Here is a 25,704-nt window from a genome sequence, read left to right as displayed (position 1 = left end):
CGTTTTTGTCAGAATTCTTGCCTTGTGCCACGAATCTAAAGTAGATGTTTCATCAGCCAGGAGGTAGAATGGCTCCTGAAGCCTCCATAAATAAAGATTCTCTCTATTTATCCTGCTCAGTGTGTTTCCTGTAACAAATCCTTCAAGAAACTCTGGTCCCTTCATGAACATATCAAGATTGTCCATGGATATGCAGAAAAAAAATTCGCCTGTGAGATTTGCGAGAAGAAGTTCTATACCATGGCTCATGTACGGAAACACATGGTTGGTGAGTGTCCACCCTCTGTTCTCCACCTGGGGACTCCTGGAATCCTCTCCGGCAGGATATGTGGGGCCAGCACACTGCAGTCGTTCTAGCTTGTTGAGCCTACATGTACTTGTCTTTAGTAAGTGTGACCAGGTTGGACAGTGTGGTCTTCCCTACTCAGAGCTCTTTTCGGTAGTGCCATTTGTTCTCTCTGGAGCATTAGTGCCAAACGAGAGGTAGAAATGAAGTTTCCTCACCTCATGTATCTGTCTTCTCCAGTCTGAGGGGTTTGGTGGGATTGTTCTGAGTTTAAATGCATTCTGTATTACAGCACACACAAAAGACATGCCATTTACATGTGAGACCTGTGGAAAGTCTTTCAAGCGCAGTATGTCACTCAAGGTGCACTCCTTGCAGCATTCTGGAGAGAAACCCTTCAGATGTGAGGTAAGGGGCAAGCTGCACCCAGGCTCAGTCCATGGCTAGGGCTGTGTGGAAGACGCAGCAGGGAGATGGAGTGGGGAGTGCAAAGCACAAGGCTGTGCCACATTGGAGCTTCCAGCATGCCAGGTGTTCGGTGATCTCTCACGACTGAGAAGAGAGATGTCCCATCAGCACCCAGTTAAGTCTCTTAGGGTAACTTGAGAGCGATGTGCAGAAGCTGATCTTTCTTTCTCGGTGATTCAGAAAAGGTGACTATGAGCCAGTAATAAGTACATGAGAAATTCTCTCTTGTATTCATAACTCAGCTGGAGGAACATAGTGAATACAGACTGCTGCCATAAGCAGGCTGTCTGTTTTTGAGTGTGAGGAGAAACCTGTAAGTTTCTGAGGGTGGGCTGGAGTGATGCTTCTGTGCTTGGCAACTAACACTGACCTCTGTGCACTGCAGAACTGCGACGAGAGGTTCCAGTACAAGTACCAGCTCCGCTCCCACATGAGCATCCACATCGGGCACAAGCAGTTCATGTGCCAGTGGTGCGGCAAGGACTTCAACATGAAGCAGTACTTCGACGAGCACATGAAGACGCACACTGGTAAGGGGCTCTTGGGGAAGGCATGGCAGCTCTCAGTGCTCGCGGGTGGCCACCTGCTGCTCTGTCTTTAGACCCAACCATGAATTTGCATCATTTCCTGTTTTGCTTTGTTTTGTTTTGAGATGAAGCCTTGTTGTGCAGCCCAGGCTGGTCTCAGACAAATAGCAATCCTCCTGTCGTAGTCTCCCAGGTGCTGAAGGTTGAGGTGCGTACCATGGTGACTGGTACACCTTTGCATTGTGATCTCACTTTAAGTAAGCCTGATAAATATGCAATACCGAAATCTTCTCTTTATAACTATCTTTAAAAGAATTATTTATGTGAATGCCTTTTGAGTTTTTTGTTTTTGTATTTTGTTTTTTTTGAGACAGACAATCACTGAAGCACAGGCTGCTCTGGAACTCATAGTAATCCTCCTGCCTTCTGTTCCCATGTGCTAGGATTATAGGTGTATGCCACCATACCCAACTGTAAATAATTTGTTTGTTTTGTCTTACTTCCTGAGACATAGTATCTTTGTAGACCAGGCTGGCCTTTTCTCTGCCTCTAGAGTGCTAAATTAAGGGCATTAAAGCCTTCTCAATATTCTTATAGTTGATTTGATTTGATTTCCAAAATTCACTACCTTTCAGGAACACATCCATTTAATGGAGTTTAATAAATTTTAACTCTCTCTATATGTAGGGACGTATGCTCCATAGCATTGATAAGGATGTTATAAATATTTAGTTATCTAGCTTCTGGAAAACTGGCTAAAATATAACAGCTCCTTTTACAAACATTAGTCTGTCCACAGCTGACCTTGGCTCTCTACCAACTGGACTATATCTGTGGCTCCAAAAGTTTTACTTTGTGGTTCTCCTAGTTATTATGTAAAATTTTATGATCAATACTCTTTGGCCAATAGGCAAGGGATGTTTCTTCCAAAAGAATACGATTAATTCACTTAGATTTTTCTCTTCCCCATTATCAGAGTAACACATACTTATTAAAATAGGTTAGAAGGGGCCTGCCGAAATGGTGGCACATGACTTTAATCTCAGCACTTGGGAGGCAGAGATCAGGTAGACCTCTGTGAGTTCAAGGCCAATCTGCTCTATATAGCCTGCTATGAAAATTAGGAATTAAATAAAATCTCACCACAGAGAGAGCAAAGAGATTTAATCAAATTGGCTGGTTTAACCTATTTTATCTTTTTAAAGATTTATTATTTTTATTTTATGTGTATGAGTGTTTTGCCTGCATGTATGTATGTGCACTGTGTGCCTGATGCTCTTGGAAGCCAGAAGAGGGCACCAGGTCACCTGGAACTGGAGTGAGCATATTTATAAACTGCCATTTGATTTCTGTTAACTGAACCTGGGTTCTCAGCAAGACCAAGTGCTCCTAGCCACCAAGTTATCTCTCCAGCCAAGGGTTAAGAGTGTAGCCCAGCAGTACGGCATTGCTAAGACGTGCAGCTCCCATGGCCAGCATCACAAGCAAAACAAGCATTTCAGTTCGTAACAGTGCTACAGGCAAGTGCTGCCCCCAGGATGGTCACGTGCTCATTCCTGTGCACATCTGGCTCCGTGTACCCTTTGATAGTTTGCTTTTATTCATTTAATTTTAGATTAATTAATTTCGTGTATATAACTGTTTTGCTTGCATGTTTGTGTGTGTACTGTGGGCATGTCTGGTGCATTTGGAGGATATTGAATCCCCTGGGACTGGAGTTGCAAGTGGTTTGTGAGCCACCATGTGGTACTGGGAATCAAACCCAGCTATCTGGAAGAGCAGCCAGTGCCCTTAACTACTGAGCATTTTCCAGCCCCTTCCCCACAACATGATTTTTTTTTTTTTTTTTTTTTTTTTCCGGAGCTGGGATCAACCCAGGGCCTTGCGCCTTCCTAGACAAGCGCTCTACCACTCACAACATGATTTTTAACCTACTTTTGTCATATATCATATCATTATCAATAGTATAATTTTAGACTACGTAACAGTTCTTCTTGAAAGTTTGCTATAACAGTAGCTATCATTTATGTACAGTTATGCCAGGCATTATCTGACCCTCGTTACATTTACCTCTGTAGCATGACCTTTAGAGCAGCCCTTTGAAGTAAAAGATGTTTTCTGTTTATTTAGCCAACTTCCTGTTGGATATTTAAGCTGTTTGTTTCCTCTTCCTATTAAAAATAATGCTGTAGGGGTTGGGGATTTAGCTCAGCGGTAGAGCGCTTGCCTAGGAAGCGCAAGGTCCTGGGTTCGATCCCCAGCCCAAAAAAAAAGAAAAAAAAAAAAAAATAATGCTGTAATGAATAACATTGTTAACACATCCACAGTTATTTACTTAGGGCGAAGCTCTGGGAATGGGGTTAATAATTAGGGCAAAGAGATGAGAATGTTTTCACATCTGATAGCATATATTATAAAACTACCCTCCTCATGTATTCTTACACATGTACATGAAAAGCCCTGCTCTCCAGCCTAAGAGCTAGGAAAGACTTTCCGACTTGTGGGAAACAGTCTCATGTATTAATTTACACTTTTTTTTTTTTTTTTTCCCGGGGCTGGGGACCGAACTCAGGACCTTGTGCCTCCTAGGCAAGCGCTCTACCACTGAGCCAAATCCCCAACCCCCCTAATTTACACTTTTAACTACTAAATAGGATTGAATGTTTTTCATTTGTTTTATTGAGTAATGATATTTTTTCTTTTTTGAATTGTGCCTTTTGTGTTCATCCTTCTTACTATTTACAATAGGTCTTGATATATTAAGTATATTAGACCTTGTTTAACACACATATTGAAATACCCCCAACCCCCAGTCTTGATTCTGCTTTTCAGTATTGTTTGTAGTATTACAACTGGGGGCTGGGCAGTGGTGATACACATGCTTTAATGCCGGCACTTGGGAGGCAGAGACAGGCAGATCTCTGGGTTCAAGCCTAGCCAGGGCTACAGAGTCCGTTCCAGGACAGCCAGGGCTACACAGAACAAAAACAACCCAAAAACTTGGGTAAGCAACTAACCGACTGGTAGGTTTGAACAAACCTTATTAGCAGAATTGTACAACTGCAGTTGACCTCTAGTTCCATGGTATTAAATACAAATGACTGTAGTAGAATCTGAGAGAGTAGAAGGTAAGAGAGCTTTGGAGGGGAAAAGAGAAAGGCGGGATGAAGTGACATTTATAGGCGCAGTCTGTTTGGGTGGGGATCACACCTCTTGTGGGAACTGCACTGATTGAGTTATCTCTTTGCAGTTAAAGAGAAGTAAGGCAGGCCTTACCTAGGGAAGCCGGCCACTGTCAGGCAGGGTTCCTAGTAAGTCTGAGCACAGGGTGAGTTCAAAGCAGAATATTTGCAGATTGTCCTTATACCACATGCATAAGGACAAAAGATGAACAAAGACCCGGTTTCTGCCCTTTAGAAGTTCATGGGCCACAGAATAACAGCAGTGATAATCCAGCAGCAGAGGCTGCCGCACACTGAGTCCCTGTGTTGTGGGTGCTGCCCCAACCCCCTGCCTGTGTTTATTCCACAGTGACCTCTGTAGGGGTTGTTATCTTTATTTTCCTGCTGAGGAAACTGAGGCTAAAAGAGTAAGTAAATTGCTCCAGGCAGCTTTACTCTGAACTGGACACTTGGTGGTTCTGTTGTCAATTTAGCGTAGCAAGTAATAAAACAGACTATGTAGGCCATCACTAACGTGGTCGGCATCAGCACAGAGTCTGATTCTCGGATCTGTCCACTGCTCAGCAGCTCAGGAGCAGAAGTTCTTATGTGGGCCACGTGGTCCTGGTGATATCAAACTGCTTGTTTATTATTTATGAATGGCAAGTAGTTTGGAAGGCTGAGTATTATTATTATTGTTATTATTTAATATGTATGAATGTTTTGCCTGCATGTATATTTGTGTCTCATATGCTTGCCTGGTGAAGAAGCCAAAAGGGAGTGTTGGGTCCCCTTGGACTGGGAGTTAGAGCTGGTTGTGAGCCACTGTGTGAGTGCTGGGAATTGGACCCATGTAGCTGTAAAATAATAAAAAATTGGCTGTCTTTTATCCCGCACTAGGTTTGGCACCACAGTGCCCCAAGATATCTAATAGATATCTTCATCTCAGTCAGCAAAGCCTCTCACCCTCTCTGCTCCGTCCCATATCACACTGCCGATGGCTTCTCTCTGAGCCTGGCAACAATCTCTTTACCCATCCAGTTCCCAGGGCAGGTTGCCACCATGCCAAACATACACATCCCAATTCTGTGGCAGCCCAATGTCTCCAGCCACTACTCTTGGACTTAAATCACCACATGAAAGAACACATAACACACAACCTCTGATCCAATTGATAAGATATGATTGCCCACCTATGCATGCAATCATCCATCCCTTAAGAATATTCATAACAACTTGTAAATGTGTAGAAGGGAATCTTAACATCAGCTTCCATGTTCTCGCTGCTGCTTCTTCTGCCTTGCTCCAGTCTCCTCCTCTCTCTAAAACTTTTCTCCCGCCCATCCTTCCTTCTCGTCCAATGACAGGCCTCGTTCTATCTTTTACCTGCCTTCACCTGTATGACATCCTACAGACCCAGAACCTCTGGAAGAGCAGTGCTCCTAACCATTGAGCCATCTCTCCAGCTCAGCTTTGTTTGTTTGTTTGTTTGTTCCTGCCCTGGGGTTGAACTTAGGGTCTTGGCATGTGCTGGTCAAGTTTCCTACCACAGAGCTACATCTCCACCCCAGGCCAGAACTGTTCATGCCTTTTGGTCAACATTGTTTGCTTAAACTAAACTCTGTATTAGAAGCTGAAGTACGAGAAGATTGCCAGGGATAGAGAATTAGAGAAGACGGTAATGTAACGACCTAAGTGGTGATCACTGTGCTTCTTTGAAGCTCGGTTGCCATCAGGTGTAAGATCAATTCATATGCTGCTAAGGAAATGTTGTAAATCAAACAATGGAAGATCAATTCAATGGCCATTGAGCATAAGGTAAACGAGTTTCAGAGGCATTAAAATGTGGGGAGAAATCCATATTTAAAAAGACTTTTAAATTAATTTATAAGTATTTATAAAAAGGCTAGAGAGATGGCTCAGAGGTTAAGAGTGTCGGCTGCTTTTCCAGAGATCCTGAGTTCAATTCCCAACAACCACATGGTGGCTCACAGCCATCTGTAATGGATCTGATGCCCTCTTCTGGTGTGTCTGAAGACAGATCATTCATGTGCATATATATAAGTAAATATTAAAAACATGGAAGAGCCTATAAGGCTGGGCATGGTGTGCACACCTTGAATCCCCCAAATGTGGGATGCAGAGGCAGGTGGATATCTATTTGAGGCTAGTCTGTTCTGCATAGTGAGTTCTAGAACAGCCAGAGCTACATGGAGAGACCCTGTCACAAAAAAACAAAAGCAGGGGAGAAGAACCTACTGAGTGAAGCTAATGTGGGAAGCAGGATCTCGGTAGCCCTTGGCTCCACAAAGCTCGTGCTCAGATTGGCTGGGGGTGTGGATGAGAGGCCACTGAAGTAAGAGTCACGGGCGTACAGAGAGGCAAGAAGTAGAAGGCATGATGCTGGAGAGCATTTTGAGCAGAGACTATAGCATAAAGAGTCTTTTAGCCCATATGACACCTTTAGACTTGAGAACAGGGAGTGGGGTGTGGTTTTATGTGGCGTGTGCCACAGTGTTTTAAAAGTTGGCTTTGGCTCCAGGAGGGATATTGAGGGGATCAAGAACACAGATGGTAAAACCAGTTAGATGAATTAAGAGTTAGTCTCAGAGCCTTTAGAATAGTGCAATTTAGGTAGAAAATAGTAGAGAGTAGAGTGGTTTGCTAGGGAAGACAATGGATTTAACTTTCTTTTGTTGGTTTTGAGATCTCTGGGGCATTCAGTGGAAATATCCAAGAAGCAGTTTGAGGATGGAGTTAAAGCTCAAGAAGGAGATTTACGTGAGATGGATGGGCGGATTTAAGTTAATGTACATGTTACATCAATGTACTGGTTATCTTGTAACTTTCACTTCCTGTATCTTTAGCTCACATTTCCCAGCTCTTCTTTAAAGCAGAGCAAGGTATAGTAGTTGACTGCAATGTTGCACTTCATTTTGCCCTAAGCTTCAGAGTAACCTTCACATTAACTTAAGCACAATTAGGCAACGGGGCCAAAAAAATAGTGAGTCAGAGGTGGGTGGTGATGGGTTTATGCCAAGGGAAGGAAGGCATGGGAAAAATTATTCAACTTCTTAATCAAAAGATCATCAATGCAGTACGAGTTCCGCTTGAACCACTAGGTTTGTTATCATCCTTATTCCTTTGGGGCTCCCTATGGCGAGTCGCATAGCCTGGAGATTGTGAATGGACACCATTAAAGAGGTCTAGAAGTGGAACATGTTTTGCTGAGTGAACATTCAGTATATGCTGCTTGTGAGTGAAGCGTGTGCGTGGTCAGTGAGTCAGGTAGAGACGTGGATGCTCTCATTGGACTAGCGGGTCAGAGACTAGGGCGTCCTCGGGCTGCTTCCATGTGGCTGCTGCAAATGAAGACGCTGACTTTGATAGAAAGGACAGGGATTCGGGGCTTAAGAAGTTAGCAAACAGCCGTGCTTTTAAATATTTCACTAGGGAACAGTCCTGCTTTCTAGAACTCAGGAGGAGAAGACAGGAGGACTGTGGGGAGTTTGAGTCCAGCGCAGATTGCATGCTGATTGCCAGGCCAGCCTACCTGAAAAAAAAAAAAAGCATTTTATTGAATAAGGAAGTCATGTTTATTTCAGCAAAAACAGAAGTAAAGAAAAGAATTAAAAACAAGGACGGGACCTGGAGAGACGGCTCAGTGTTAAGAGCACTTAATGCATTTGCAGAAAGCCTGGGTTCAGTTCCCAGCACCCATCTTTTGGCTCACGACTATTCGTGACTACAGTCCAGAGAATCTGGTACCGTCTTCTGGCCTCTGGATACCAGGCGTGAATGTGGGAAAAAACCCCACACATAAGAACTAATAATTAAAAAAGGCTGAGTGTGAGTGTGGTGGGTTACACCACTAATCTCAGCACTTAGGACTCAGAGGCAAGGGAATCACTGTGAGTTTCAGGCCAACTTGATTTAGATATGCAGTTGTAGGCCAGCCAGGCTATATTGTGAGAAGCTGTCAGGGGTGTGGGGTGGGGGGGAGGACAGACAGACAGATCATCTGCAATCCTAGGCCAGCCAGGCTATATTGTGAGAAGCTGTCAGGGGTGTGGGGTGGGGGGAGGACAGACAGACAGATCATCTGCAATCCTGTTACCTGGAAGTAATCTTAGCAACACAATGTATTTCTTTCCATTATTTTCTGTGCATATCTTATATCAAAGTGGACAATGTTAATGATAAGGACATACTTTCATAACACGTTTGTTTTAGTTTACTAGTAGATTATCTTTACATAGATTGCATGTTATCAGTTATATTTCTGTACTATATACAGTTGTTTCCAGTGGCATTTCTCTCAGACGGATACAACCAAAACCACTTAGTGTACAGATTGAAGGGTTTGTTTGTTTGACTGGTTGATTACAAATGTATATTTGGGGGTGAAGGTGAACTTGGACCGTGGAGTATTTATGGTGGTCAGAGAACAGCTTTTAAGGCCAATTCTCTCCTACCGTAGAGATCAAACCCAGGTTCTCAGGCTAGGCAGCAAATGCCTTTGCCCACTTCTTACTGGCCATATTTGAGGTTTTTAAGATAATTAAAGGAAAACTGAGCATGGTGTCATAAGCCTGTAATACTAGCACTTGAGAGGCAGAGGCATGAGAATTAGAAGTTCAAGGACATCCTTTGGTACATAGGCATTTCCCGTGCACTTCTGGGATGCATGAGACCCTGTCTACAGGGAGAGGGGATTAGAGGAACCAGGTACTTGTGGTTTATACCTGTGATCCCCACACTCTGGAGGCTGAGGTAAGACATCTTGAGTTCCAAGCCTAAGATATATAGTGAAATTTGTCATAAAATAAGATAAGATAAAATAAAATAAAATGAGACAAAGAGAAGATAGGAAGAAATGGATAAAAAGGAGACAAGCTAAGCTCAGAAGTCAACCAGAAAGACGAGCGTCAGTCGCAGGGAGGAAAGGTCCTTCAGCAAAGGGGAGCTGGCCCCATCTGACTCTTGAGTCCTATCTCTTAGGAATTATGGGTGGGTAGGGTAGGGTTCTGGATTCTGTGGAAGGAAGCAATAGGAGATCCACTTTCTTCTAGAATAAGAAAGAGATCCAGCTTTCTTCAGACTAAGAGAGATTGAACTGTGGTGTGGGTAAAGAGGTATTTGCTCCTGGTTATGGGAGTTACAGAAGAAAAAAGGAAGAAAATGGGAAGATGCAGTGGTTGGAATGGAGCCAGGCTCCCTGAGTCAGTCCTAATGCAGTCTAGACTGAGTGCCTGATGCAGGGGAAGGGGCGGCAGCTGAAGTCACAGCGAACTGACAGAAGACAAGGTGCCCAAAGGCCACACCGTGTCTGCAGCATCCACACTAGCTCTAATTTTCTTCCTCTTTTCCTACCAGCATGGTAGCTTATAAGTTGCATTTGTGCCTACTGTGACATGCTAAGCCTCAGTCAGGGAGACAGGAATGCTGTAGGGAGAGCATGAATGGCGGGTGCCCGTCTTTACACCCGGAACACCAACCCTGTTTGTCTGTGCTCATCTCAGGAGAGAAACCTTTCATCTGTGAAATCTGTGGCAAAAGCTTCACCAGTCGACCCAACATGAAGAGGCACCGCAGAACTCACACAGGCGAGAAGCCCTACCCCTGTGACGTGTGTGGTCAGCGATTCCGCTTCTCCAACATGCTGAAGGCCCACAAGGAGAAGTGCTTCCGAGTGACCAGCCCAGTGAATGTGCCACCAGCGGTCCAGATCCCATTGGCCTCAGCTCCAGCCGCCCCAGCTCCAGCCGTGGCCAACACTCCCACGAGCCCAGCCCCCGCAGTCAGTATGAACCCTGTGGGTGGTGCGCTTCCCTCAAGACCCGTCCCACACCCCTTCTCACACCTGCACATCCACACGCATCCACACCACGCGCACCACCTTCCCATCCCTCCTGTGCCTCACCTGCCCCCGCCTCCAGCTCTCTTCAAGAGTGAGCCCCTAAACCACAGAAGCCAGAGCGAGGACACCTTTCTGAGGCACCTGGCAGAGAAGAACAGCCCAGCCCAGGCCCAGCATCATTAGCACCAGCCGGTGAGTCCCCATGGTGAGTCGGCAGAAGGGCTGCAGCGGACTTCTCTGGGGCCTTCCTGTTTCCATGGCCTCCGTCAGGGCCTCTGCCATTGTCCTGGGGAACCACAAGACTGACATGAGGGAGTGAGTAAGAAGACTGCCCTTGAAACCAGGGGAACCACCGAACTAAAGCCCAATTTGCTTGCATTTTCTGATGACTTTTATAAATTTCAGATACTGTGATTGTGGGATTTTATAATTTCATATCAGCGGATGAGGTATGCTTGCTTTTATATCCCGGTCTTCTCCTCAAAGAGGGGATGGGCCTGGTTTCCTTTATACTAATCGGGAAGGCTGTGAGATTAATCCGGAGCATTAACTGTATCACTGTGTATTGTAATGAATTCTTTTCAGCTTTTGGTGCTGGCTGCAGAGTCGCGCTGGCCTTGTTTCACACAATATCAAGCATTATAGAGAAGGTGGGAGTTTCCTTCTTTGTGTAGCTCTTTTAACACACTCTTTATTTTACTACAGAAATTATTTTAGAGGTTTTGTATAGACTTTAGTAGTCTGTTTCTAAAATGAGATGTATTTCAATAAGCTGTGTAATTTTTTCAGTGTAGCTAAACCCATGTTGTAAAATAGATAAATTTTTATAATCATCAAAATGTGATTCTTAAAGATGCATAAATAACTTCTATTTCAAATGTATTCTTACATCCGTACAACTCAAAGGTGCTTCTGAGACTGGATGTATCTGAGCAGCTCACCAGACCAGGTACAAAAGCAAGGCTCAGTACAAAGTTAGTCCTTAGTGAGTTGAAAGTCTGCTGGGCGTTCAGTCCGTTGGGCTCACTGACACAGCCAACGTTGGTGTCCCTTTGAGCTACTCTGTGGATTCATTGGGGCGGTGAGTGGGAATGGGGTCACCCAAAGTTAGCCGGGTTTATAATGTGAATGGCGTTTGTGAATGCCCTCTGGAGGAAGCGGCAGAGGTCATTTCCTTTGACCACATCTGTTTCTCAATTTTCTTAGGAACCATGTTGTACTCAGCTGTTAGGGGAAGATGAATTGGACCTCTTGCTTTGAGGTTCCTGTGTTTTCCGAGAGTTGTTAGAAGAAGCTGATATGGTGAACCGAAATCACAAACGTAATTGCTGATCATGACTGAGAAATGTGGATGAGAAGACAAGTTGGCTTTTGAGTTTTAAAATGTCTGCAGTCTCTAAAACGTGGATGTCCACAACTGACCGTTATCTGCCATTGAAACTGTAGTGAGAGGGAACCCTAGTTCTGCTGCCTGCCCTCTGCAGAGAAGTGGGGCTGCAGCATCTTAAGTGAGGAAGGAGCAGTGCCCTCGCCTCTCCAGTGCAGCTTACTCGGTCAAGATTTGGGGAGCTTGCACAGCATGGTCACCCTGCAGTGGTTTATACGGAAGGCCAAAGACAAGGGCTAACATGGTAGTTTCAGTCAAGTGACGCGTGTGCACAGCACAGCCACACGCTCTGTGTTCTTCTTCTCAGAGGCTGAGTTCTGAGAATGGCCCCTGCCTTCTGCCTCTCTCCTCCTCATCTCTCTGTCCTCAGGTTCCTAAATCAGAACCCTAGCTGTTACTTATTCCTCTGTGATACTAAATGCACAGATATGCGTCACGCACTTTTTTTTCTGGCTACTTAACTCTGCAGTGGGGACACACAGACTCTGGCCCGAGGTTAGGTCACACTCTAAATAGTTCTCTTTGGTTTACTATTTCTAGATTTACTCCAGTTTTGCCCTTGTCTTCTCTAAACATAGGAAAAATTGTGTGCTGAGTCAGGAAAGCATCTCAGGACACACGCGCTTTCCCTACAGTTTTAATGAATGGCATTTTTAATATTTGCATACATTCTTAGAACCCTCACCTACCCAAGGCAAACAAGGAAATAGATTCCTTTTCTGAATGTCGTGACTGACAAGTCACCCTCCCCCCACTTACCTCCACAGTCTCCTTTGCATCCTATGGGAAGTCTGCAAACCCACACTTTGATGTTGGCATATCAATATTTCATGATTCAGCCTATAACATTAAAATATTTTTATCAAAAAGGTATAAATTTTACCTAAGTTAATTGGTTATACTTTATTTTATACTAATGATTTTATAATATGAGGCTGAGATTCTGAGTTCTAGACTTGAGGCTGTTGAATTAAACCCATTCAAAGGTTATACTATGAATACTCATTGAGAAATTCAGGTAGTCAGTTCTGACTTCTTTATTCAAGTGACTATAGCCATAAGAAACTGTCCTCCACATAGGAAACCCAGTAAGTAGCAAGTCAGTTAGCATTGCTCTCCTTAACAGAAACAGAAAAAAAGAATTTAAAGCAATGACTTAGTCCTACCACACTATGTCATTCTTACTGAAATGTGGGACAATGTAGAAATGCCCTTTCTTTTTCTGGATAAGTATATCTTCCCTTACTCAAGAAGTCTGCTCTAAAAAATGACTCTAAAAGTGTCATGTATGAATGATGGGCACACGCACAACAAGATCCATAACAGAAATGCTTCCGAGTCAGAAACCACAGGGTCGCACCTCACAGGTAGGCACTTCAGCTGCCGAAGACTCAAACTCAGGGTTGGCGACGTGCTGGCTGTGCTAGCTACTAAGGTTAAAGCTGCAGTGTGTGCCGTGCTCCCGAGTTCTGCAGAACCTGTTCTGTTCTCGTTACCTGTCCAGGGGAAAAGACCTGTGGAAGAGTGAGTTCTAGGCCCATATCTGTACTGTTGTCTCATAAACACATCACCACATTTCAGAACAACACATTTTAAATCAAGGCTTTCTCATTACGCCATTTTGTACTATCTTCAAAGGCTTTTGTTGTTGCAAGGATTACTTAGTTATATGTAGACCACGATAGCCTTGGATTCACAGCCCAATTGCTGGGTCTAAAGGAGAGAGCCACAACCAGAGCCCACCCCAGAATTTTGTTGTTGTTGGGGTTCTTGTTTCGTTTTTTTGAGAAAGGGTCTTTCACTTGATACCTAAGCTGGAGTTGAACTCCCCAGTGCATGTGGACCATGGTTAGCCTCAAACCCATGACTCCCCCCACCTCAGCTTCCCAAGTGCTGGGCTCACGGGTACCTGCTCCACCCTGCCTGGCTTCCACAGGATGTTTTCGGTCGGCATTACAGTTTTGGAGGTTGAACAGTGCATCTTTTGTTTCCTCGTCATAGATTTACCACTAGATACAAACTTTCTAACCTGTTGAAAGGCCGCTGCTCTCAAACTGAGTCAGGCTCACACTGGGTTAGAGTCAACCGGAATGGAAAGAAGATGGACCGTTTAATGCACGTGGCTTCAGTTTTCTGTGTGTTATTTTGGATTGGTTCTTATTTTTTGCAAATAGGGAAGTCTCCACATAAAACTTTAATAACATTCAAAGAAACCTTTGGAAATCATTTCCAGGTACTGTCTTAGTCACACTCAAAATCAGTCCCTCAACAGAGACTTTCCAGAGTTGTCCAGTCATACACCCATACACCCATACACCCCAGCCCACATCCCTACCACTTCTCACCACAGGCTAAATCTTTGAAGTTTTGATTTTTAAGTTCTTGAAAATCTTTTTCAGTTTTATTATTGTTGAGTAGATATGTGTTTAGTTTCATTTTTATTTCCCTGGAAGATTTAAATTTTGAGACTGAAAGGCAGAGAAAGAACTCCATTGCAGAGGCGCGCGTGCGTGCGTGCGTGCGTGTGTGTACGTACGTACGCACGCGCACACACACATGCACTCATGAGTGTGCATGTACATATATATGGATCTAGTCCCTCTTGGAGATTTTGGTTAGGAAAACATACTGTGGTAGGTGAGTTTTTGTATTTAAAGAGAGAAAAACTAAAACTTCCATTAAAAGAACCCCTGTTGGGGTTGGGGATTTGGCTCAGTGGTAGAGCGCTTGCCTAGCAACCGCAAGGCCCTGGGTTCGGTCCCCAGCTCCGAAAAAAAGAAAAAAAAAAGAAAAAAAAAAGAACCCCTGTTTCAGTTAAAGGAGCCCCTCTGTTTAAGCTGCTGTATGAAATACCACTTTTGTTACTTTGTTCCACATGATAGAGATTCTGGTGCTATTCCGCATGTGGAGCACGTCATGAAAAGAGAGGGTATGTTAGATCTCACCATTTTATCAACTAAAAACACATCCTCTGGGATTCTTAAAATTCTAAAGCTGAGCAAAGAATTATCAGGTTTTTAAGTTTTTTCTTTACTTAAACCAACTTAGGATTTTTCCCAGGAGTTCTCTCTTTCCATTTTTTTTTCTTTTTTAGGAATAAAAGGTCATAAGCTGTTAGAAATAGTGGTGTCGTTATGCAATAACAATTCACTAGCTAATCTGATTCTGTCCTCGGTAGCATCTTGAGAAGCAATGCTGACCTTCTAACCTGGAACTACCTCGATAAAGCAGCCCAGAGATCCTCGCTACACTTTCTTTGGAAGCCATAAAAGTCGTCAGTGTGTCCACCTTCACAGTTGAATACTTTTATACTCGCTAGACCTTTTCATAGACTTGTAGTCAGACCTTGCCTCAGAGGACAGCTTTTCCAAGACTCCAAGGAAAGTCAGACTCCTCAAACGCTCCGACTCTGGAGCCCTATCTTCAGTCCCTTTGTTTAAAGAACCAGATGCCATAACATTCAAAAGATTACACGTTTAACTCAAAGCTACTGTGCAGACTACAGATTCTAAAACAAACTCCTCCGTGTTCCCTAGGCAGAGGACATGTTGTTATAAAGTGGTCTCTCTCTCCACCCTGTTAACTCAGGGCTCCTGGCTGATGTATGAGTCAGGACTGTTCTTGAGTTGTTTCTATGGCTGTAGCACAGAGACAAGAGTACCTGTCCGTCTGACCCCTAGAGACAAGAGTACCTGTCCGTCTGATCCCTACCGCCATGCACAGCTTTAGTCTCAGTCACTGCTCTCGAGTGCCTTCAAAAAGCCCACGTCCTGGACCCCTTTCCCGGCCTGAATCCTACCTCTGATTGCTTCATTCTCCGTGAGGATTGGAATTCACCCTATTCCAAAGGACTCAACTACAAACTTGCTAAAACCTGGCTGAGGATGACGAACACATTTGTGTTTTGCTGCCCCTTGTCACTCACTGCTGGGTCACCTTTGTAGCTTCTTTGTCTCTTACTCCCCCCTCCCATACCACCTCTGGACTAGAGCCACTGTCCCCTCACCTTCTAGTCTTTCAGCACAGACCAGCTGTTCCTTTAAAAACCTAAGGTCACCCAGTGAGTCTCTGGGCCACCCTGTCCTCATCTGATGTCTTCCTGAGTACCTATCCTGCCTGATGCCGCCCGGGCGCATATCCTCCTTCCTATACACTTACAGGGTTCTCCCCATAACTTCAGCTTAGTCCTAGGAATGGAAGAGTGCTCTCTGGGGTTAATAAAAGCCCCTCTCTTCAGCCACCTGTCCCCCTCATCAGTCCCAGTTTATTTTCTTTCCTAGTTGTCGTCTTATACATCATTTAGAAAGTGTGATGTCTAATATATGAAAGACATGAAAGGAGGAAAAAGGAAACCGAAGTGTGCTCTGTGTGTAGTACGTGCACTTCATTGATAAAAATTGCTTCAGCAACTGGCTGGTCTTTCATATCCCAGGTTAAGTTTGGGCTATGTAATGGGTTGATTGTTCCCTCCTAAGGTGAAAACAGATGAACTCTTTCAGTGAGGAATTTGGATTGTTTTCCCTTGTAGACGAATGAACACTAATGAGTATTTTGACCTTAGTCAAAAGTTTTGCTTTCTGACTGATAGTCTCTTTCCAGTTACTGGTACCCAGGCATTCAAGACTGATGGCTGCATGAGGCAGGGGCCTTTAAAAGGCCTTTAAAAGGTTTCCATCCTTTTTGTCTGGGGACAGACAGGATGCTAATTGGCAGGACAGTGCCAAGTTAGGAGAATTGGTTTGAAAATAGAGAAGTTGAGACATTGGGATGTTTCACTGGCTGCTTAGATTGAGGGCGGAGTGCAGACTGCACGGGGTAGAGTCTGCTGTGGAAATCATTAACATGTTCTAGAGTGCTCTCCGCGTCTGCCTTTGCCCATTGCTGACTACAGGGTCAGTCTTGAGAACTGGGTGCCTGGACGGATCTGCTTTTAAATTGGTTACTTTTCTCTGCAGTGTCCAGGCCTTTGGGTCGTATGGGAGCGCCATACTTACCCGTCACTGGGAGACCATACCCTTTGAGGATGGCTGCTTGTTGTGTGTCTCTTTTGGTCAAGTGTCAGAGTTCTTACCCCTCAGAAGTTTCCCCGTCACTGACTCCAGGTTACTTTCATCCTTTTTGAGCTTCTCTGGTGAGATTGGGCTGTGACAAATTACTTGAAAATGGTTTTATAGGAAATGGAGATGTTTGAAAATGGATGGAAGCTGGGTTTTTACTTAATGTCAGAAGGAAATCTAACCAAGAGCCTGCCTGTATGGGTCTGAAAAGAAAGCAGCAGCAGCTTCTGCCTCTCTGGCCCCCTGGATGAACACAGACGCTCCCATCCCATCTGCCTTACCACACAGGGGGCCAGGCGCCAGAAACTGTCTCACGCATACCTCGCAAGGGTTCTGAGGCTCTGGCTGCTTTGGAAGATATGCATGATTACTTGCGGAGTAGTGTGATGTCTGTGTTTACTTCTCAGATTGTATCACTAGGTACATGGCCTCAGAAAACCAGGTGAATTATCTTCCAGAATAAGGGGGTTGGGGGTAGGGATGAGGGATGGGGTGGTTTTGGGCTTTTGTTTCCTCTGCAGTACTTGTTTTGGCCATAAGGGGCGATAAAGTACTTTCTTCTCAGCTTTTAAGTCTCTTCTGGGCTATCCCTTGGCTCACTGATTGGATTTGACTAAACATTTTCAGGATCACTAAGTTGAGCAGAGATGGAGTCCTGTGTCTGAGGTCCATGTAGCTCATCAGGCAGTGTTACCAAGAAGCCTTTGTTAATATTGGTGAGACTGAAAGCTGGCCCTTATAAAGGCTCCATTGTTTACTAAATGCAGAGCTAAAAGGTGACCTCCTCCCGTTCAACCCTCCAAATGCCATTGCGTCTCAGCCTGCCCTGTGTGTGGCATCTGTGACAGCAGTGGGGACCTTCACACATACGCTCTTTCACTTTTTCTGCTCCAAGTGGCTATCTGACACCAAGAGCAGGTCTTCCACCAGGGTGAGTGGGGAGGTCTCCCAGAGCAGGCAGGCGCCCGCCAGGCCTGGCCCTCTGCACCCGTTGCTTATCTTTGGTCTCCTGGCCCTCTTCAGCTCTCTGGGAAGTTCGATTGTGCCCATTGCAGTGTCTCCAGAGGAACAGTTGGATATCCACTCAGGAAAGCACCAGCCTGAGAGTATTTACCTTGTAGAGTCAGGAAGCATTTACCTGTGGAAGGGCCTCTCCACTGACTTCTTCCTGGTCCCTCTTCCCCCAGCAAGAGCCTGAGCAATGCCAGACACAGAGTGGGGGCTCCTTGTAATTCCAGCCCAGGCAGAAGTGGAAGGGAAGCTGTGACCAGGTTGGGCAGTAGGTGGCTTAGGTGTTGTCCCCACAGTTCTGCGGTCACTTGCACTTTCTCATTTCTTAAAGGAAGTCCAGTTTTCTTGCCAGGAATCCTTAGCCTTAGGTTTACAAAGCTTGCTGTTGAATGTTCGTCCAGAGGAGTATAAGAAGATCTAAGACTGCGTCTAATCTAGGACGGGAAAGTCCCTCCCTTACCTCTGTAGAGGGTGTTGAAGGTCAAGTTGGGACGCGGTGAGGGAAGGCACCTGTCATGCTGTAAAGAAAATTAGAGGGCCTTCCTTCAGTTGGGGTGGGGTGAGCGATAGGTAGGGAAGAGTCTACTAGGAGGGGAAGGAGGGAGAGGGGTTGCTTGGCCCAGGGAGCTAGCTGCATGATGGAGCCAGGAGGGCTCTGGACTGGTCCAGGATGCCTGGCTCCCCTTAGTCATCTTTCTTCCTAGCATCCTGTCAGATGCCCGCTGTGACGGTCTTCTTCCCTGTGTTAACTATACCAATATTATTTTTTTAGCAATGGAAATGCACTTTTTTTTATTTCAACTCAATCATGATTTTAAGTATAAAAATTTATAGATTGTTAAAACTACTTTTTTGTGTATTTTTAACCACTCAATGTAGCATTGTATATTTTATTCTTATTAAGACTCTGGTACAAGGTGTGCCATTTAATGATCCTTTTTTTTTCCAACATGCTGGGCCTTTGGATGTGTACGGTAACCAACTTCATGCTAATGTTCAAAGTAAAAAAAGAAAAGTAGCCATATTCCTATGTGTCTTTTCTTTATTTCTCTCTTAAGCTCAGATGACATTTCGAGGGCCCCTTGGTTAATGGTTGCTCATTTTGTGTAAAGTAATCTGTGACCCACATCTGTGTTATTGGTTGGTATCTCCAGTGCTATTGCTAGTGTGCCTACCCCACGCCCCAAATCCAGCCCGATGCTTTAAGGATACCATAGTTCCTGTCTCCCACCTTCCCGCCCAGCTCTAGTGACCGAGTCTAGGGCTTATACACAGAGGTAAGCTGCACCACTGGCCTGCATCCTCCGTCCTCTTCTTACTTTGTGTTTTGAGAAAGGCTCTTACTGAGGCGCCCAGCCTGGCCCTGAACTCACTTGGGAACTCAGGCAGGTCTTTAACTTTCTGTCCTCCTGTCTCAGGCTTCCTGAAAAGTCTGGGTTACAGGCCCGCACCACCAGTTCCATGTGAGCGACTTGGCTTCCTACCACAGTTACCCCATCTTATCTGTACAGTGAGCGCTGCTGCCATGGTGCCCCTGAGCTCCAGGAGCACCGCTCTGGCCAACTGAGCAGTAGCTGCAGACTTTGTGAGATGGGTATTTGGGGAAAGGATCAGGACTGGGTGTGGCCCAGCTAGAAGAGCAAACCCAGGTATATCACATGTAGTCAATGGGAGGCAGCTCTTTTCCTCACCCCCGCCAGGGTCAGCCCCACACCAGTCATAGCACGTGGGTCTGGTGAGTGCCTGGAGAGTGAGCAGTGGGCAATACAGGGAGCCCTCACTCTCACAAAACATGCTTTCCAGTGGAGAAAAGCTGATTTGCTGACTTATATCAGCTAAGCCTGGAGCCAGGGCCTATATACAATTCAGCCACTTGAGAGGCTGAAGCAGAAGGATCAGACATTCAAAGCCCGCCTGGAAAACTTAGTGAGATCCTGTTTTCACTCCAAAACAGGAGAGATCTAGGGATGGTGTTCAGTGACAGAAGTGTCCACCCAGCAATGAAAAAGGCCCTGGGGCCTGTCCTTTGCACTAGGGCAGTGGGTATATAGATTTAAAATTATGTAATTTGGTATCAGGTGATGTGGGTCCCTGTAACCTGAAGCTTGCCCTGTGAGATAGGGCTGCACCAACTGGAAGATAAGCCAGCTCTGTCACAAGCCTTTCCAGCTCTCATCCACCCTGTTTGTTCCTGTTACAGGATTCCAATTAGGGAGCTTCGAGTCTAGGAAGGAAACCTCATTGTTCATATTTCCCTCTCTTTGAAAGCTCATAGAACAGAACAGCTCAACAGATCACAGAATTGCCCTTTTTATTCTCTCTCTCTTTAAGGTTTGTTATAGCGCGTGTGTGTGGGGGGGTGTACATTGCATATGATGTGTGAATGTGTGTGGTATGTTGTGTATGTATGTGTGGTGTGTGAATGTGTGTATGTATGGTATGTATGTGTGTGGCCTGTGTATGTGTGGTATATGTGTAGGTATGCGTGTGTGTGTGTGCGTGTGCGTGTGTGTGTGTGTGTGTGTGTGTGTGTGTGTGTGCGAGCGCACGCATGCGCGCACATAACACATGTGCTTAGAAAGCCAGAAGGAGGGTGTCAGATGCCCTGGAGGGTGGCGCTCCTGGTGGCTGTCTGATGAGGGTGCTGAGATTTCTTAACTGTTGAGTCATCTCCCAGTCCTGTTGTATCTCCGACTAGACACAGACATCAACACCGTTTCTTTTCTTGTTTTTCTGTTTGTTTGATTTTAACTTTGAGACAAAGTCTCACAATAGCCATGATTGGCCTGAAGCTCTCTGTAAAGACCAGGCTGCCTCTGCCTCCTCAGGGCTGGCACTAAAGGGTATTCAACCACACCCAGCTGCTTTTGTTTGGGGCATGGGCTTAGGTAGTCCTGGCTGTGCACTACTTGCTGTGTGTTTGAAGGTGACATTGAGCTCCTCTTCTTCCTGCTTCCAACTCCCAAGTGCTAGGGTTACAGGGGTGTGCCACCAGGCCCAGCCACACGTTTTCCTTATTAGTACACTCGGAGCCACCTCCACCCAGCACACGGTACATCAGTGACTTTCAGACTTCGGCCACAACTTTAGTAAGACATATATTTACTGGTATTTTCTGTCTAACACACATATAAACATTTACTTATATAAGTGAAAACAATTAAAAAGATAACCTTATATACCGTGCTTTTTTCATTCATTCATTTATTTGAGAGAGTCTCACTATGTACCTCAGCCTCCCAAGTCCTACTACTTTTTTGATGTATGTGGATGTGTGCTTGTTCCTCTGTGTGTGTGTGTGTGTGTGTGTGTGTGTGTGTGTGTGTGTGCGGTATGTGTATATGTGGTGTAGGTGTGTATGGTACATGTTATGTGTGGTATGTGTATGTATGTGTGGTGTGTGTATTCATGTATGTATGTATGTGTGGTATGTGAATTATGTATGTATGTGTGTGGTATGTGTATATGTGGTGTAAGTGTTGTGTGTATGTGTGGTGTGTGTCTGTGTGGATATCAGTAGGCTAGAGGATAGGCTCAGGTGCCATCCTCAGAAATGTCATCCACCTCCTTTGAGAAAAGGTGTCTCACTGAGCTTCGAACTCACCTGCTGAGCCTGGCTGGCCAGCACGCCCCGGTGACCCCTCAGTCTCTTCCTCCCTAGCCCTGGGATTAACAGTGAAGGCCACCAATGCTTGGCCTTTTAATGTGGGTTCTCAGATGAACTCTGGAACCCATACTTGCAAAGCAAGCCCTTCACAGACCAAACTATCTTCCTTAGCCCCTGGCTTCATTATTTTTTTTAAATGTGGATCATGAGCCCCTAAATTAATTTTGAGGCTTACTAATGAGTTCTGTTTGGAGTGCAAATCCTGGCCTAGAGCAGCATACGTCCACAATTTTATTCAGCCCCTTTGCAGCAGCAGCCTGAATTCAATTGCACAGACAATCAGGCTGTTTTAACTGAATTTTCCCATGTCTTAAGCTTTGCCGTTTCTCTCTCTGATTGCATCCAAACTGGCCATGACTCAGCCTGGTGTCCTGCAGCGAAAACCCTTTATTGTCAGACACTTTGCAGTCCTTTCTCGCTGGAGCCCATGACCCATTACTAGTACCACCATAGGTAGCTAACTACAAGCGCTTCTTTGCAATTCAAACAAAGGCCCACTTTGGGAAATGGGTGCCAGGTATTGAACCCGAGGGCTTGCACGGCTAGGCAAGCCCTCTATCACTTAGCTACCTACAAGGTCCTTCATAACCCATCTTTTTGAGGTCCCCAAGGTAAGTCATTGTGACTTGCGCTGGTGCTCACCTCCAATCCCAGCACTCAGGAGTCAAGGGGATCTCTGTGGGTTCTAGGTCAGCCAGGTCTACAAAGAGTTCCAGTTGAGCCAGGGATGCACAGTGAGACCCTAGCTCAGTTAAAAACAAAACAAAACGTCCTTGTGCCCACACCCTTTATTATTTGTTCTTACGTCTCCGTCAGATTCTCTGTGCTTAGAGCCACCTGGCAGCTTCTGGCTTTGTTTCCTTGGAACATGACTCCCAATAAAGACAACACAGGCTTGGAAAATGGCCCAGTGGTTAAAACACTCAGGCTACAAGCATGAAGACCAGAGGTGAGATCCCCTCAGCCCACAGACACACTGAGTGGCCTGTGATTTGAGTCTCAGAAGGTGGGCCCCCAGAGCAAGCTGGCTAGCAAGACTAGCTATCCGGATGAGCTCCGGGATGAACTAGAGGACCTGACTCAATGAGTAAGTGAGGGAGCAATGGACCATGATTCCCGACGTCAGTCTCAGGCTTCCACAGACATGAAAACTGAAGGGGGTACAGAGGCTGTGGTCAAGTATGGTGCTAGCTCATACCTCTAATCCTAGCACCTCAGAGGTGCAGGCAGGAGGATGAAAAGTTCAGGGTTATCCTCAACAATGTAAGTTTCAGAACAGCCTAGACTTAACAGAACAAAAACTCAGGCTACACCACTAAAGGATCGGAAGTCTATAGACAGAGTTCCCAGCTTCCCTTCCAAGTTCCAGATATACACCAGTTCCGCTGACCAACAGCTAATGTCATGCTTAGAGCCCCAGTGAGACAAGAAAAATAACCACGCAGTCCACTTTCAGAATCTGAGAGATCAAATACTGTTTCAGGCCAGTAAGATTTGGGACAGCCTGTTGTAAATGTGTATGTTATAATGGCCCACAGATTTTGGCTTAATAGTTACTAGGACTTGATACCTTTGCATAGACCCCTGTACAAGAAGTGTAGTACTTTTTGTTGTTTATGTAGCCCTAGCCAGTGGTAGACCAGACTGGCCTTGAACTCAGAGATGTGCCTGCCTCTGCTTCCTGAGCGCTGGGATTTTAGGTGTCCCCAGCGAAGTGTAATTCATGTGAGTGCAATTGTCAGCACTGACATTTGTTTCTAGATCCCTGCCTCCTCTGTTCTGTCCTCAAAGACGGAGGGAGAATTTCACCCATACAACCATTTCAGGTTTCCCTTCAGGCATGTGTCCCATGTTCCCAGCCCCGTTCCTGAACTCTGCATTCAGGAACTTTGGGGTTTCCAACCCTCTGACTGTCACCAGTTCAGCTCCACTCAATCTGCACAACCTTGATTTTTCTCCAGATACCGGGGAAGGAGCTCTTACAGCAAAGGAAGCAGAAACACGTGAGCTTGTTCAAAGTTGAGCACATCTCTCCTCCACCACACAGTTCAGTGACTCTGTCTTTTTTTTTTTTTAATTTTATTTATTTTAGTATGTATAAATACACTGTAGCTGTCTTCAGACACACCAGAAGAAGGCATCGGATCCCGTTACAGATGGTTGTGAGCCACCATGTGGTTGCTGGGACTTGAACTCAGGACCTCTGGAAGAGCAGTCAGTGCCCCTAACCACTGAGCCATCTCTCCAGCCCGACTCTGTCTTCTTAACACTGCAACCCCTTAATACCGTTCATGTTGTGGTGACCCTCCACCCAGCCACAAGATCAATCTGTTGCTACTTCATAACTGTAATTTTGCTACTGTTATTAATCATAATGAAACACTTGATATGTAGAATATCTGACATGTGACTCACAGATTGAGACCTGCTGAATCATAGTCCATGGGTGCGAGCAAGCAGTTTAGCCACTTGGCGCTTGTCCCCATGTTTTCAAGTGGTAGCGTTGATACCACTGCCATAGGTCAGCATGAGGGTTAAGTGAGGTCCTGCAGGTAAAAGGCTCAGCCCAGTGCTTGCCAGATCAGTTTTGTGACAGTTAACTCCCAATAACACTGGACTCAGAAATGTCACTGACGAGCCCGCTTCCTGGTGTAGTCATACCCATTAAGTGATGCCCTCCTTTATGTGGCTTGGATTCAGTGACTTCCTCCTGGTAAGTGCAGTGTGACAGATGTGACAGGCAAGGTGAAATCATACAGAACCCTAGAAATTTAGCTGTGATCACAGCCCTCAGAAGGTGGGGCCAGGAAAATCAGAAATCAAAAGCATCCTTGGGCTGTCTAGAAAGTTCTGACCAGCCTGGCCTCTATGAAACACTATTTCAAAAACACGACCACTTCAGGATGCGGCCTTGATCTTCAGTCACCAGCTGCTGAGTCACGAGGGCACTTAGGCAGCTATGAAGAATGCCAGAAACTGGCCAACAACCACGGGAGTGAACTTGGAAGCAGATCTGCTACGGCTTGCCAGGAGATGCACTCTCGAGGTTAGAAGAGGGCTCTCCAGTCAGGGCAGAGCCTTGAGAGTCTAGGCTGGGCATGTGATAACAGTCTCACGGAAGCCCAGGAACCAGACTCCTAACAACAGAAACTGAGGTAATGTGTTTTTTAGCCACTACTGGGTGTGGAGGGTGGTGTTGGGGTAGGTGTGGTGGTGGTGGGGCAGTTTTGTTTTTTGTTTTGGATTTGAGTAGCACTGGAAATCAAGAGCCTCATACACGCTGGGCAAGCACTCGTTGAGCTATAGCCCCAGCCTTTCTTGTTCTTCATTTTGAGACAGAGTCTTAAGACGTTGCCCGTGTTGGCCTTGAACTTGCTTGTAGTCCATGTAAGCCTTTAACTTTAAATCATACTGCCTCAGCCTCCCAAGAAGCTGGGGTTACAGGCCTGGTTCTGGGTGATAAAGTGTGATTTGCAAGGACCAGGGATGTATGCATGCACCAAGTCTGGGGTTCAACCCCCAGCATTACTTATATCAGATGGTGGCTGGCACAGGCCAGGAATGCTAGAACTTGGGAAGTAGGGGCACGAGAAACAGGAGTTCAAGCTGATCCTTGACTAGATAGCAAGTTTGGGGCGAACCTTGGCTACATGCAACCCTGTAATTATGACAGCCAGACACAGTGGTGCACAACTATAAACCCAACACTGAGGAGGATCATGAATTTCAGCTTGTGTTACATAGGGCGATCTAACTGTTTCTCTATTGAGTCTGATCTCTGCAACCGGATGGAGGAAGGGGAGAACTGACTTCAAAAGTTGACCTGAGGCGCTGGGGATTTAGCTCAGTGGTAGAGCGCTTACCTAGGAAGCGCCAAGGCCCTGGGTTCGGGTCCCCAGCTCAAAAAAAAAAGAACCAAAAAAAAAAAAAAAAAAAGTTGACCTGACTTTCCACACATGCACTGTGGCATACTACACACACACACACACACACACACACACACACACACACACACACACACACACACATTCAATAAATAAATAATAAAATATTAAGGACTGGAGAGATGGCTCAGCGGTTAAGATCACTGACTGCTCATCCAGAGGTCCTGAGTTCAATTCCCAGCAACCACATGGTGGCTCACAACCATCTGTAATGGACGCCCTCTTTTGGTGTGTCTGAAGAGAGTGACAGGGTACTCACTTATATGAAATAAATAAAATCTTTAAAAAAAATTAAAAGTACCATTATAGACTACCAAGAGGGTCAGAAAACATGGC

The 25,704-nt window shown here is 45.4% G+C and overlaps 1 protein-coding gene across 2 annotated transcripts in view; it reads left to right on the top strand.

Annotated features, from left to right (window-relative positions):
* The window catches only part of Znf652 (zinc finger protein 652), a 49,115-nt gene extending 36,553 nt beyond the window's left edge, over positions 1-12,562 (top strand). Inside the window, exons 2-5 of one of the 2 annotated variants that reach the window (XM_032912113.1) lie at positions 121-268; positions 579-694; positions 1,140-1,284; positions 9,965-12,562. In XM_032912113.1, the coding sequence (XP_032768004.1) occupies positions 121-268; positions 579-694; positions 1,140-1,284; positions 9,965-10,485 (930 nt within the window). In that variant the 3' untranslated portion in view covers positions 10,486-12,562. The remainder of the gene's footprint in view (positions 1-120; positions 269-578; positions 695-1,139; positions 1,285-9,964) is intronic. The other variant, XM_032912112.1, reaches the window with a different exon arrangement.
* The last annotated feature ends 13,142 nt before the right edge of the window (positions 12,563-25,704 follow it).

The sequence above is a fragment of the Rattus rattus genome, chromosome 9 (genome assembly GCF_011064425.1).
Source record: "Rattus rattus isolate New Zealand chromosome 9, Rrattus_CSIRO_v1, whole genome shotgun sequence".
Taxonomy (NCBI): domain Eukaryota; kingdom Metazoa; phylum Chordata; class Mammalia; order Rodentia; family Muridae; genus Rattus; species Rattus rattus.
Note: the sequence above shows the minus strand (reverse complement) of the source record. Positions and strands in the feature narration are given on the sequence as shown.